This window comes from Periplaneta americana, chromosome 6 (genome assembly GCF_040183065.1).
Source record: "Periplaneta americana isolate PAMFEO1 chromosome 6, P.americana_PAMFEO1_priV1, whole genome shotgun sequence".
NCBI classification, from domain to species: Eukaryota; Metazoa; Arthropoda; class Insecta; order Blattodea; family Blattidae; genus Periplaneta; species Periplaneta americana.
In genome coordinates, this window is record NC_091122.1 from 132685296 (window position 1) to 132700994 (window position 15699).

At 33.7% G+C, this 15699-nt stretch overlaps 1 protein-coding gene across 1 annotated transcript in view; it reads left to right on the forward strand.

Moving 5' to 3' along the window:
• Window positions 1-15331, forward strand: part of LOC138701746 (uncharacterized) — a 31013-nt gene extending 15682 nt beyond the window's left edge. Inside the window, exons 3-5 of the mRNA XM_069828975.1 lie at window positions 1789-2029; window positions 6278-6487; window positions 13545-15331. Coding sequence (XP_069685076.1) covers window positions 1789-2029; window positions 6278-6487; window positions 13545-13695 — 602 coding nt within the window. The 3' untranslated portion in view covers window positions 13696-15331. The remainder of the gene's footprint in view (window positions 1-1788; window positions 2030-6277; window positions 6488-13544) is intronic.
• The last annotated feature ends 368 nt before the right edge of the window (window positions 15332-15699 follow it).

Here is a 15699-nt window from a genome sequence, read left to right on the forward strand (position 1 = left end):
ATTTAGATTGGCAACAGGCCATGATTGTTTGGCCAAACACCTGCATAGAATTGGAATATATCAGTCCCCTAACTGTCCATTGTGCAACTCAAACCAAGAAATGGATTCGGAACATCTCAAAATCTGTGCTTCAGTGGCTGGTCATGATAATATCTTTGAAAAATATTGGAGTGCAAGAGGTCAAATGACTTCATTGTCAAATGCCTGGCATTAGAAAACAACAACAACATCAGTTATTCATAAATTTAAAAAATACATATGACTCAGTTAAGAGAGAAGGTTTATATAACATTCTTATTGAATTTGGTATTTCCAAGAAACTAGTTCGATTAATTAAAATATGTCTTAGTGAAACACACAGCAGAGACTGTATAGGCCAGTTTCTGTTGGATGCTTTTCCAATTCACTGTGGGCTAAAGCAAGGAGGGAGATGCACTATCACCTTTACTTTTTAACTTTACTCTAGAATATGCCATTAGAAAAGTCCAGGATAACAGAGAGGGTTTGTAATTGAACGGGTTACATCAGCTGCTTGTCTATGTGGATGACGTGAATATGTTAGGAGAGAATCCACAAACTATTAGGAAAAACACGGGACTTTTACTTGAAGCAAGTAAAGAGATAGGTTTGGAAGTATATCCCGAAAAGACGTATATGATTATGTCTCGTGACCAGAATATTGTACGAAATGAAAAATATCCTTTAAAGAGGTTAAAAATTCAAGTATCTTGGAGCAACAGTAACAAATATAAATGACTCTCGGGAGGAAATTAAACGCAGAATAAATATGGGAAATGCCTGTTATTATTCGGCTGAAAAGCTTTTGTCATCTAGTATGCTCTCAAAAAAAAAATTGAAAGTTAGAATTTATAAAACAGTTATATTACCAGTTGTTCTGCATGATTGTGAAACTTGGACTCTCACTTTGAGAGACGAATAGAGGTTAAAGTATTTGAGAATAAGATGCTTAGGAAAATATTTGGGGCTAAGAGGAATGAAGTTACAGGAGAATGGAGAAAGTTACACAACACAGAACTTGTTGCATTGTATTCTTCACCTGACATAATTAGGAACATTAAATCCAGACGTTTGAGATGGGCAGGGCATATAGCATGTATGGGCGAATCCAGAAATGCATATAGTGTGTTAGTTGGGAGGCCAGAGGGAAAAAAACCTTCGGGGAGGCTGAGACATAGATGGAAGGGTAATATAAACATGGATTTGAGAGAGGTGGGATATGATTGTAGAGACTGGATTAATCTTGTTCAGGGTAGAGACTGATGGCAGGCCTATGTGAGGGCGGCAAAGAACCTCCGGGTTCCTTAAAAGCCCTAAGTAAGAGAAAAATGTTTTTTTTATTTATATATTGTGGACAGAAATTTTGCATTCATGAACTGTGATGTTAGAGAGTGTCGAACTACAGATATAGTTTGGGCATGGGAGTTGGAGAAGGTTAATTGGTACCCAGTACTGGTACTCTGGACGCTCAAAAGAAATTTCTTAGACACGATTTTATGTTATATCTCAGGAAGAATATTATGCAGAATTTCCTAAATTTACTGTATGTACTGGTACCGGAACTATATACTGTACATATTCAACATTTTATGTAAAGCTGAAGTGTGAGTTAGTTTTGTACTTCTTAATAGCATGACAAATTTAATTCAATACACATTAAAAAAAAGTATATATATAGAGTAGAGTAGAGAGTAGAAAAGCAGATTGCCTTAATCCCAGCATTCTTATTATGGACCTGTTGAAAATTCGATTACATTTGATATTTTCCAGAACGCAAGATACCAGACGATGTATCATGCCTTAAATTACTCGTTCACTGGAATTCACAGGCAGGTGAAGGGAAAGGAGAGACACATTTATTACTTGCTCGCAGACTGGATCAGCTGGGACATGAAAAGCTTGCGGAATGGCTCTCAAAAACTGTGTTTCATCAGCTGGGCCGAGATCTCAATAGAACATTGCTAAGTGATCCATTCAAGAAAATAATTCCGACAAATGACACAGAAGAGAGGTAGGTATTAATATTAGGCCTATATTTTATGGTAAAAATTTGGACATACAGCAATTTTCTAGCATTGGCAATAATTGTTAAAGTTTCAGTAAATTGTATAAATTTAAATGAGAAAAAGAGGTAATTACAAAAGTTGCTCAATCTGAGTCAATTTTAATTTGATTTCACTGAACTTTTACAGATGATACATTAAGTATCTGTGTATCACAGTAACTTTGCTTCATTGCTATGTATAATATGGCCAGATTTATATCACTGTATCAGAATAGCCCTATAAGTGTATCACAATACCCCACACAGAAGGCTATTGTGATTAGAGATGAGCATGGGCAGACCGTGGTCCTCCAGTCGACTACCTGTGCAGCAGTAAGACCACCAAGCCTACCCACAGTCTTTGTGAACTCTTGCTTCAGTGTTCGTGCTCAATGCAACGAACTCTAGCCCACTGAGACCAAGACCACTGGCCCTTGGAGCTCACGCAGGCTTGCCTGGAGACCATAGTGATTCCTCCATAGTTCTTGTAAACTCCGAGCCTGTTTCAAAGATGACACAGCCTTCCTCTTTCTGTCCTCTTACATCAATTGATCAATTACTATTCGCTTATATAATATGAACCATTCTTTCTGTAAATCACGCATTACAACACAATATTCCTTTCATCATCATCATCATCATCATCATCATCAGCGCTACAACCCATCAAGAGTCCTGGCTGTCCCAAGAAATCTTCGCCACTCCTCTCTGTTTTTTGCTCTACCAGTCCAGTTACGGACTCCAATACTTTCAGATCCTTTTATATGTCATCCTCCCACCTAGCTCTTCCTCTAGTCCTCTGTCCTCCTGGATTATATAAAAAGACTCTTTTAGCTGGTCGTGAGTCTTCCATTCTTGCCAAATGCCCAGCCCATCAGTTTTTATTATTGTAATGATGTTTGGCTCTTTATATACAGTGAACCCTGTCTAAAGCGGCCATCTGAAGTTACCTTGTAAAATGGCCGTTTTATCAGGTGGCCGCTGGATTAAAGTTGCTATTTTTTATGAATCAGCGTGAAAATACTGAATTTCATTGACTTTTTAGGACTGGGGGCGTACAACAATCATGCATATTAATGTCAGCCTCTTCCATTCTTGCAACTAGCCTTTTCAAAACTCGCTTGCGGTACCTCAGTTTAAATGACTGGATAATACTTTGATCAAGGGGCTGGAGGTGTGATGTGGTATTTGGGGGAAGAAACACCAATTTCACGGATCACATTGCGATTTTGTCGTTTAATCTTAGAATTGAAATCGCATTGCTAATTCTCAAACAATGATGATGTCATCCAAGCTTTATTGTTGGCAGTCAACTTCACTTCCAATAAGCCCATGTCAATATTTTTCAAACATCTCGGTATTAATGATTTCTCTATCATTAAGGGTGGTTCTTTTTCTCCTGCAGCAATAAAACAAAAGAGCAGGGTTATTCTGTCTTTTGCCAACTTCCCCCCTTTATACTCTTTTTTTTCTTAAAACTTTAAGTTTTGTTAGGGAGGGTTCATATTCCGCAAAAATTGAAGGCAGTCTATTTTTTCCATTCTTCAATAACATTGGTTGCAATGTCACCTCCTTCACCAGACACAGAACGAAATGCAATGTTATGCCGTTTTCTAAAGCACTCTAACCACCCATTACTAGCAACAAAATTTCTTACATTGAGTTCTTTGGCAATTTCAAGAGCTTTCTCTTGAATCATAAGCCTACTTATTGCCAATTTCTTCGCCCTCGCACACTTGAACCATTCGTAAACCGAATCATTCACATTACTAAACACAGATTCTCTCTTCCTCCCATTCTTTTAATATTTCATCTTTATTCTTGATTATACCGTTTATTTGTGTCCTTCCATATTTGAATATTTCTGCAATTTTTCTCGCAGATGTTCCCTTCTCACTTTCTTCAATCATTTTTCATCTCACCTCTAAACTTAACACCATTCTAAATTTATTGTTAGACATGATTTCTCTCTCAAACTAACTTCACAGTTCCTCTGAATCAAGTGAATGAAAAGAAGAAAAATTCGTAAAAGCTGGTCCATATAGAGAAAGATAGAAAGAGGAGAAAAAAAATTTAAAAAAAACTCGAATGATTAACTACCTAAAACATACTGTGACATTTTCGAGAGAAAAAATCCGTGTTTCAATCCTTAAAAAACGAGTAAGAATTTAAAGCTGTGCTGGGTGGGAGTGGAAAGTGACAAAAGAGTCATAAAACAGTAACCAACTAACCCCAAAGATATGGAGGGTATACTGTTGTACACTTAGCTATTGCTTCCTGTCCTCTAACCATCGAAAAAATAGGTCAGACAGTATCCGTGAAAAGATTTTTTGTTGGACAGTGACCGTTATAGTCAGGTTCCAATCCAAATAGACCCCGGCCGCTGGACGGCGCATGAGGTGGCTGCTAAATAAAGAGAGAATTTGTATTGATCTTATGGAAAATCCAATTGGTTCCAGAGAAAATTGGCCTTTTGGCCAGGTGGCCTTTTAAATGAAGTGACCACAAAGGCAGGTTTCTCTGTAGTTCATACAGTTTAGCATTATATAGTATTCTCCATTCATCATTTACTTATACTGGTCCAAAAATTGCTCTTAGTATTTTTCTCTCAAAGATATTTAATCTGTATATATCTTGTTTATTAAGGGTCCAAGTTTCTGAGGCATAGGTAAGCACTGGTATAATTTAAAGTTTTGTATATTATGATTTTACTTTTAATAGTTAGTACTTTAGATTTAATGTGTCTTATGAGGCCATGATAACATCTATTTGCACAGAGTATTCTTTTCTTAATTTCAAGACTTATGTTATTTCTTTGATCAATAAAGGAACCCAGGTATGTAAAACTGTTCACACACTCGAATACATAATGTCCAAACTGAATATGGTCAGGTGGATTGTTTATTCTTTTTGGATTAGCTATCATGTATTTAGTTTTCCCCTCATTAATTTGTAGTCCTATTTTACAATATTCCTTTACTTATCCATAATATAACATATTTCATTTATCTCGACTTTGGTGTCTCTGTTGGCCAGCTTATTTGCAATTCCGTTTCCCTCTACCCCTACATGGGCAGGGTTCCATTGGAAGACGATAGTTTTCCCAGAACACTTTAGCTGTTTTAGCATTCATGGATGTCCTGTACTCTCCTTGTTTATGTCTGTTTGTTGGAGGATACTACTTGAATGGTGGCTTGGGATTCTACGAAAAGAACTGTTTTTTTTTTGGAAAGTATTGGGTCGATAGATTGATTGTGTATAGCCAGATGAATTCAATCAAGAAAATTATATTTTAGTACATATATACAAGTTCTATAAAAAAATTCCACATTCTACTAGAAAAACCATTAAATAAAGAAATCACAGAAATGTATGGTGAGTTCTGATAGGATACTAGGTGAGTCGATTATCTATGAAATATTTGCACAGGAGAACTCCAGTGGAAGATTAGCTCTGTCTGTATTAAGTATTGATACTAATTCTTTGTGTTGTATAAGTATATTGTAAAACTCTTCTAAACATATTTCAACTAGACTGTGACTATAATTAAGACTTTGTAGTACTGTTACGATTTTTTGACATGTTCCACATTCTAGCTGTGAAGCAATATATGAATACCATGGAATGTAAATAAATACAATACAATAGAATCTGCCTGGTGTTGGTGGTATGATATTGGCTGCCCATGAGATATCTTTAGGCCCAATTTTCATATCACAAACAAGCTGTAAATGGTAGCAGATGATTGTGATTGAGTAACAAGATGGATTGGAAAAAGGCACACTATAATATTATCTTTTAGCATGTTTCTTAATACTCACAATTTCACTGTAATTTTATATATTCCCTTACTTGTCTATTATTTTCAAGAATTTTAACTGGAAAACCTAGAAAATGGACCTGTTGACACATTGATGACATTAAATTTTTACAACCAAACTTTGAATAAAAAATGTTTCAATCCAAAACATTACAACATACTAAATTGCAACTTTGAAATGCTATAAAATGTGCTAAGTTTGATTTTTAAAGTGCTAAGTATTTTATTTAAAATTGATAAAATCTACCATCTCTAAATTAATATACACCAGTGTAACGTGAACTGCATATATAAATAAAATGCCATAAATGAAGACTTTGTGTGATATCTGCTTCAATTATGTAATAAGTGATAAGTTTAATTAAACATAATGTTGTACCCTATGTGTTTTTCAGCACGAAAGAAACTCTGACAACCATAGAAGGGGAAGAAGCCAGTGACGAGTGGCTGCCATTAGATACAATTTTATGTGCTGTCATAGTCTCTTTCCTATCAATAATTTTATACATGTTGGCAAGAGTTGCCTGGGTGCGTCTCTTTAAAAAGAAGAGGACCAAAACAAAGAAACAAACCAAGGAAAAGCAGAACTGGAACCAGTCAGAATGGTTTGTCTTGTTCTTTATTTCAAATAATTTGTACAGTAGATTCTCGTTAATCCAGACTAATCAGGGAAATAAGCTGTCTGAATTAACAGAAATCCTGAGTGAACAGACAGAGTTTGCGTTGTTGTTTATTATGCAAGAGGTCATGCATGATGATTTTAATCAAGGGTCTTTTTCTCTGCTTTTATAAACTTGCCGGCAAAAAAACTGGGCCAACTACATTTTCTTTAAATTTTTTTTAAATTATAGGATTTTTTAAATAATTCTGTGGTCTCAGGGTAAAAGTTCTTAAGTCAGGTTTCGGCCAAATTGAGTTAAGTACAAAAGCTTTGAGGTAATTATACATATTTTGTCTGAATAAAATGACTCAAGTCAAAGGATGCCTCCTTAAGGACTCGAGTCATTTTACTCAGACAAAATATATATAATTACCTCAAAGTTTCTGTACTTAACTCAATTTGGCCAAAACCTGACTTAAGAACTTTTACCCTGAGATCACAGAATTGTAGGTGTGCTGAGGTTCATTTAGTCATTCATTTTGTGATATGCAATAATGTAATACTGAATACGTAATAGCCAACAGTGATCAGAAAAGAAGATCATAAATTAATAAAATCAATCTTAAGTAATTAAATTTAAAGTTCAAATATATTTCTCATAAGATTGCATCATTCATAACTAGGCTTCGGATTTTAGGTAAAAACCTATTTTAATCCTTAAGGGCCGTATTCATAGACATTTTGCAGCACGTGCTACGAGCGTACTAAGCTAGCCCCGGCTATCCACTGGTTACTAGTACAGAATTCAAATCATATCCTATCGCTAACACTGGTTTATGAATACGAAAAATGCTGATCATCCACCGGAAGCCAGTGCTATAAATGTCTATGAATACGGCCCTAAAAGATAAGTTCATTAAAACTTGCAAGTACACATTTCATATAAATCTATGCCTAAAACTGGTATTTTAATAGCATCTAAAAATGCCTATTTTGACCTATTAAGTATGTTTTATCTCTAATAGGTCAAAGCACCCATTATTTCGAAAATGTGTACCTATTTCAAATTCCAAATGTGTTCCTGATTATGTTGGAAATAAAGTACGGGATACTCTGGAGCAAGTTCTGCAGATAAATGTAGGACTGAAGGATCTGTGTACTGCTTCAGATATCCTAGCAGGGAAGAACACGGATTTACAATGTAACATTCCTATCCAACTAGTTAAAAATTGAAATACGTTCAGTGGATGTGGAACGTTCATTTTCAGCATATAAATTTGTGTTGAGCGACAGATGGAATTGCTTTTTAGTTCAAAATTTAGAAAAAGTATTAGTAATTTATTGTGAAGCTAATTATGGACATTAACGGACAAGGCTTGGTAAAAATTGATTATATTTCACTTGTTTGTGTACTGAATTCATGTCTAAAATTTATTTTTCACATTTAATTGTTTAGTTTATGTATAACTAGGTAGATATTTGTTGTTCTTGTACTTTTAGTAGTATTGGTGGTAATGGTGTATGAAATGATTAGCCTAAAAGTGTCCCGTTAAGGGCAAGGGCCTCCTCCTATAGAGGGAGAGCTCTATTTGTCTCACACGGTGAGCTATTCTGCGTAAGAGATGTTTACAACCTTGGAATTGTTCGCTTGTTTCTGTCGCACTGGTTTTAGTCACTGTTCACTTGTCTTCTTAGGTTTTTCCAGTCTTCTCTATGTCTTGCTCTGCTTGACCAATGGCTTCCTACACATTCACTGAAGAGGTCGGCCCATCTTCTTCTTGGTCTTCCGCGTCATGGTGTATAAGCATTTGAAATTATTAAATTCTAGAAGTGAATTCCTGATGATTTGGAACATGTTTTTAAAGATAACATTTTTTATTAGAGCCTATTTTCAATTCTTTAGAGACTATTTCCTACACTTTTAAGCCTATTTTAGACAACTAAAATTACATTTTAACGATCTAAAAATCCATACCCTATTCATAACCCACCACTCATTAACAGGTACATTTAACCATTCAGCAACTTGTCTAGAATTATGTGATTCTGGAGGGAAGGACGTCGGTATGGGATCACAGTTCATCCCACAATGCAATGAATGATGTAATCTTGAAATTAAAATGTAATTATTTAACATACATTTTATTATTTTATAACATGATTTATTTAAAAATAAAAATAAACAAAGAATAAAATACAAAATATATCAGTTCATTATTCTTTTTACGATGTTGGTGACATATAAACGTCCGTTGATGTGACATATTAATGAATTTAAATACTATTATAGTCACAATCATGCCATGGTATGAAAGAAGAAATTTCATAACCTCAAGCGTGAGACGATCTCGATAGCTCAGTGGTAGAGCGCCTGACCGGAGTACAGGAAGTCGCAGGTTCGAATCCCGCTCGAGGTTATGAAATTTTTCTTTCATACCATGGCATGATTGTGACTATAATAGTATTTAAATTCATTATAATTCTTTATTCCAAAAGGTTTACTGGTAGATGGCCAATTAATTATAGGTAATTTTATGGTATACAGTACAGTAATTACCAGGGAACGGATTTATATGGACTAAAAATATATGAAATATGTAAATATATATGTAGTTATTTTTACCAAAATATGGAATTAAATATGGATTTTTACCAAAATATGGAATTAAATATGGACTTAAAATTATAAAAAAATGACTATGTACGTTAAATATTGGTACATTTTAATCAAACTAAACAAAAAATATAATGGACGTACCTTATCTTCCAATGTAGTTTCAACAAAACACAATTTTTATTGTCTGTTACCATAACAATAGGTTACAAACATTTCTTTCAAGTGCTGAAAAGTGAATCTTCTTCTATTGTCTCTGAGGATAGATTTATACTGACTAAAAGAGCGTTCGACGTCACAAGAAGTAACTGGTACATAATTCAATTTCACAATGTCTGCTGGGGATAAGTCCAAGTTAATCTTCACTGTTGATTCACCACTCATCACAGCAACAACCTTTTGTAGTTCTTCATATCCAGGGTTTTTTGAAAGTACAGTGTCCACCTTAGCTCTTACTGCATCTGCAACTTTACCTCTACCACGATTCAGTTGTTCCACAGTACTATTTATAATTTCAAAACTTTCAGATAGTGAAAGGTGCCTATTTTGGAGACTTTTGAGCGTTTTTATGATGCATGAAAATGTATGCTGAATGTGAGCTAAGTCATTCTTCACACTTATGTCACAGGTAACTGTTTTCGCAGTATCAATTGAGACTGCATCTTCAGAGTCCAATGCAAGGAGAACATTGTTAATAGAGTCTATATGTTCGGCATAATATTCAACTGCTTCTAGCCATGTACCCCATCTAGTTAAAATTGGCTTTGGTGGCAATGGAATTTCAGGGTACATTTCTTTCAACACGTTAACTCTACTGGGAGCTTTGAGAAATACTTTTTTCACTGATGAAATCAACAAATCTACTTTAGGGAAATTGTCTCTGACCACTTCTGCCACACGATGAAATGCATGCGCCACACAAGTAAAATGAGTCAATTTAGGATATACAACAGATAATGCTTGTCCAGCTTTGACCATATAAGGGGCAGCATCGCTAATAAAGAATAACACATTATCGTACATAATACCCTTTGGCCACAGGATACCCATAGCTTCGTTGAACAGTTTAACTATAGTTTTGTTATTGCACTTTTCTAGAACATCACAATGTAAAAGAATTCGTTCAGAATATTGTTCACTTAACAAACCGATAACTACATTACCAACAAGTCTACCTTCTTTGTCGGGAGTCTCATCAATGGAAACCCAAATTGAACTATCTTTAATTTCATCTCTTATCTTCTGTATTGTCTCATCGTAGATGGATGGAGCATACGTCTTCCTAAGTGTTGACTCATCCGGGATTGTATGTTGAGTATATTTTTCAAGGAATTCCCTGAAGACCTTATTCTTTAGTTTGTAGAGAGGAATATCAGCAGAGATGAGAGAACGGCACAGGTCGATGTTAAACTCAGATCTTACATTCGATGTTGTTGGTTGTGTTAAAAACAATTGTCTCTGCTTGGAATTTAGTTGTTTGTTGGCCTGATGTTTACTAGTTGTAATGTGTTGTTGCACCAGGAACTTTTGTGTAGATGATACTGCACACTGACACAAATTACAAAATAATATTTTATTGTCAGTTGATAAACCATCTTCTTTAAATTCTGAAATGTAACTTGTTAGTTTTGATTTTAAATTGACTGAATGACGTACTTTTGGCATATTTACCGTCTTTATAGTATGATTTACAAAACTGAACCTATGTGTACTCTGACTGGCATTTAACTGTTGAGCTGCACAACTGAAGTCTGTTAAAAATTTTAAATTAAATTAATACAGTTTTGTAACTTACTTTCCCATTGTTGATAGGACTGCTAATTTTCAAATAACTCTGATGTTAAAGGGATTACTGAACATGTGTTTAAATCTCTATTGTTGAAATGTATTTTTAAAAGTTAATGGAATTTTGTTTTGTTTTATTGTTAAACCTAATATAATATGGACTGTTTTATATGAAATATGGAAAATATATGGAAATTAACGAAAATATGTACTAAACTCTAAAATATGGAAAAATATGGAAAATAAAAGTAGGATTTTTCAACCCTACACATTGTGAAACATAAAGATAATGCAAAATATAAATTATATTAGCTTTATAAGTAAATATGTATTTACATATAAATCCTTTCCCTGGTAATTACATAATGGAGTAATACTGTATTACCCCCAAACTAAATTCAGCTTGTTTTGCTATTAGATCTATGCAAAAGATAGTAAATATTAATACCTTAAAAAAAATATACTTTGCATACTTCCACTCGGTAATGAGTTTTGCAATAATATTCTGGGGAAATTCCACAGATAGTAACAATACAGACGTGGACAAATTATTAACAAAATTGACAATTTTTATGATAATTCTGTTTACAAAATTTGACTTTTCAATTTACACTACAGTTGACAATTTTTCATATTTCTATCATTATAGTAGACAGAAAAATGCAAAAATGTCAACTGTAGTGTAAATTGAAGAGCCAATTTTGTAAGAATATATAATAAGAATCTTTAATTTTGCTAAAAATTTGTAAATATACAAAAATGTCAACTGCAGTCTAAATTGAAGAGTCAAATTTTGTCAAAATATAAGAAAAAAATCTTCAGTTTTGCTAATTATTTGGAAATATCCAAAATGTGAACTGTAGTCCAAATTGAAGAGTCGAATTTGGTAAATATATATAGTAAAAATCTTCAGTTTTGCTAATAATTTGTAAATGTGCAAAAATATCAAATGTAGTCCAAATTGAAGAGTCAAATTTTCTAAAAATATACAATACAAGTCTTCAATTTTGCTAATAATTTGGAAATATGCAAAAATGTCAACTGCAGTCTGAATTGAAGAATCATATTTTCTAAAAATATATAATAAAAATCTTCAATTTTGCTAATAATCTGTCCACGTCTGTATATTTCTATTACAAAAAAGAGTAATCAGAATAATAGTAGGTGCCAAATCTAGGGAATCGTGTAGGGCTATTTTAAAAAAACTACAAATAATGCCCATGGCTTGTCAGTATATCTTTTCATTAATGATCTTCCTCGTATGTAATCGTGAAAACTTTGTAACTAATTCAACAGTTCATAGCATAAATACACGTAAAAAAAATGACTTTCATACTCCATCGGCAAGTCTATCGTGCTATCAAAAAGGAGTGCGTTATATGGCAGTAAAAATTTTTAATAGCCTACCTATTGATATAAAAAATGAAACTCAAAACATAAAATTATTTAGGGCCAAATTAAAGAAGTACCTAATTTCTCACGCCTTCTATTCTGTAGGTGAATTCATGACATTCAATAACACTTCATGAAATTGATACTAAAACTTTGTGTTGTGCTAGTAGACTATATTGTAAATCTCGTCTATATATATTTCATCTAGACTCTGACTATAAATTAAGATTTTATAATAGTATTAAGTTTTTTGACTTGTTCCATATTCTAGCTGTAAGCATGCATGAATACCATGAAATGTTAATAAATACAATACAATACAATACCGTTCATGAATCATGTATTTCAATAAAGAAAAATGCTAATAGATACTGTATATAAGTTAAAATTATTATACCCGCCTAATATGCGGTCCCGGTTAATACGCATTTTACACCCGGTCCCTTGAACAGCGTCTTATCAGGGTTTTACTGTATATCAGATTATATAATTCTTTATGCCTATTAGATTATAATGCTTTATGCTGAAAGGTTTACTGTGGCAGATGGTCAATTATAGGTAATCTCATGGTAAATATATTTGAAACTAAAATGTATTTATTTATTTAACATATAAAATTATTTATTTAAAAATAAAAATAAACAAAGAGTAAAATATTAAATATATCAGATTATAGTTCTTTATACCCAAAGGTTTACTGTGGTAATGGCCAATTATAGATTTACAACAGTGCATTTGTTGAAATCAGGCTTCACTCTTAAGTTGGATGGACAATAGACCCAAATACTTCTGGCTATAATTCAACAAGTTTTACAAGTGAAAACATCTGTGATTTTCATTAAATGAGGAACTAGAACTGCTGAATCCATGTAAATTTCCTACATGTAAAAGACTCCTTCATTCGTGAATAAAGACAAAATTCTACTTTGACCCACCATCACTCATTTCTCAACTGTCAGTAACAGATATTTCTAAAATAACAGTAGAGAACTTTGGTGGAAATGAGTGAGACATGATTAAAAATATCACCAGTTGTGACATAGTCAGGGGAGACAGTATAGACACTGTCTACCCAAAATTCACGTGTACCGCGTCCAGTTCCATTTAATGAAAGATAATCTTTACACTGGTTACTAATAGTTGATATTTACTATCTTCAATCTGTTCTATTTTTGTATCTATCCCACGACCTTATTCATACTTACACTAATGTTCAATACAGAAAAAAGTCTAACATATTCTGCAGCTAATGGGACATATATTTCCGTAGGAATCAAGAAAAGGAGGCTCTGATTAAGAATACAAATATATCGGAACACACTGATGACGAAACGGAACTTTCTACTACAGCAACTTCAGGGACAGAAGATGAAGCATTTTATTCTATAACAGGTATCAAGAAACCAATTCGAGAGTCATGAAGAAAGATGTTTTAAAACAATGTCACACTTCAGGTAGCAAAGTTGTTGATATAACATTTTAAACCAAGAACATACATTCACACATTATAATATATGTCTGAAATTTTAATCCTTAAGACATTTCATTAATAGGTGTCGACTGTTAACTTGGAAAATGCTGACATTTAAAAAACTCTTGTTAGGTCTTGAAAAGGTTTGATTTTAATGTGAAGAAATCTCTGTACATCCAGTTTCAAAATAAGCTATATACTGCATTAATGCATTATAATATTCTAAATTTAAAATTAAAACCTGTATCAAAATATTTCTACACATACAAGAAACATAAAGATTTTTGTAAGATATCTGTACCACATGAAGTGTTCAAGGTGAGATATTAGAATAGTGACAGAAAACATATATAATCAATACTACCAGAAAATACGGGCTGGGTAGCTCAGTTGGTAGAGCAGCTGACTACAGACTGGTAGGTCCGGGGTTCGATCCCAGGTGGTGACAGGATTTTTTCTCGTTGCCAAACTTTCAGAATGGCCCCGAGGTTCACTCAGCCTCCTATAAAATTGAGTACCGGGTCTTTCCCGGGGGGGGGGGGGGTAAAAGGCGGTCAGAGCGTGGTGCCGACCACACCACCTCATTCTAGTGCCGAGGTCACGGAAAGCATGGGGCTCTACCTCCATGCCCCCAAAGTGCCTTCATGGCATGTTACGGGGATACCTTTACCTTTACTACCAGAAAATAGTGTAGAAGAAGAAACAACTAGTACAGAGAGAATGAATTTTTATGTTTACGATGCGCTCTAGTAATATAAACGAGAATTCAATAGCAATATATTGAAATAAAGTTACTATTGTTTTCTTATTTCAAAAAAGTAACATGGTTAATTTTGTGCATTTTGACTTTTCAACATGAAATTGCAACAAAATAAATTCGAAAATTAAATTAATAAATCAATTATTTTTATGATTAGAGCAAGAGTGTTCAAAACCTACAACTGCAATTAATCTCCATTCTTTCTTGTTCAACTCTGCATATAAATAAATGGATTCATTAGAAACCATTTCCTGTTGTCCACAGAACAGACCTCTTATGAGAACACAAAGTAAATTAGTTCTCTTTCTAAAAGTTTATATTCTCCTTGCTATCACAGAGATTTGGTTGTTTTCACAGGCAGTGCTTTTTTTCTATAGAAAAAGGTGTTGGAACTCTGTGTAAAATTTATTGGGGTGGATAGGGAGATGCATAATGTGCAATGCACCAGGAATTCAAGGCCTAAATGGAGTTCAGAAAAAATGTTATAAACATAATTAACTTTTAATTTATTTTCACATCTTAAGGCACCTTTAACAGGGGAGATACAAATTAAATCCGTGGTAGCATAAACTGACTCAATTTGGGTTATATCAAAATAATACAGTAAATTAGTTTGCAACAAAGTCATTTACTGAACTGCATACCATATGGGTACCCAAAATATTAGAACATTTTCCACAGCATAGCATTTCTTCAATAATTTCTCCTTTCTTGTTACCCTCTTTCCCTGTAACATCTGTTGCAACACAATGGCCCTTTAGCAACCAACAATTCTATTAAAAAGAAAGCATCTCATGGTGTTAACTATAGTAAATGCAGAAGAAATAGGCGGGTTTTTGGTCTTGTGCGGAAACTACTCACTCCACACTTTCTCTAGCGGTTTATGACCTGAACAAAGAGACCTTCCTGTCGCTGCGTTCGAATGCTAGTTGTTGACAAGTGCTCATCTGTGATATTACTGTGTTATAGCTAGTTCGCAAATATATTATATCATAATAAACAGTATTTTTGAATACTAATCACTAATAATTTATTTTTTATTTTTATTTTATACTAATCATCCAAGTAATCACTATCATGTCTCAGTCAAACCCTGATGTCAGAAGTCATACTAAAGGCGTTATTAATCACGTTTACTGTTTCTTGAAAGAACTTAAAGATTGTGAGGACTTCAAAAGTACCCTATCATCAATG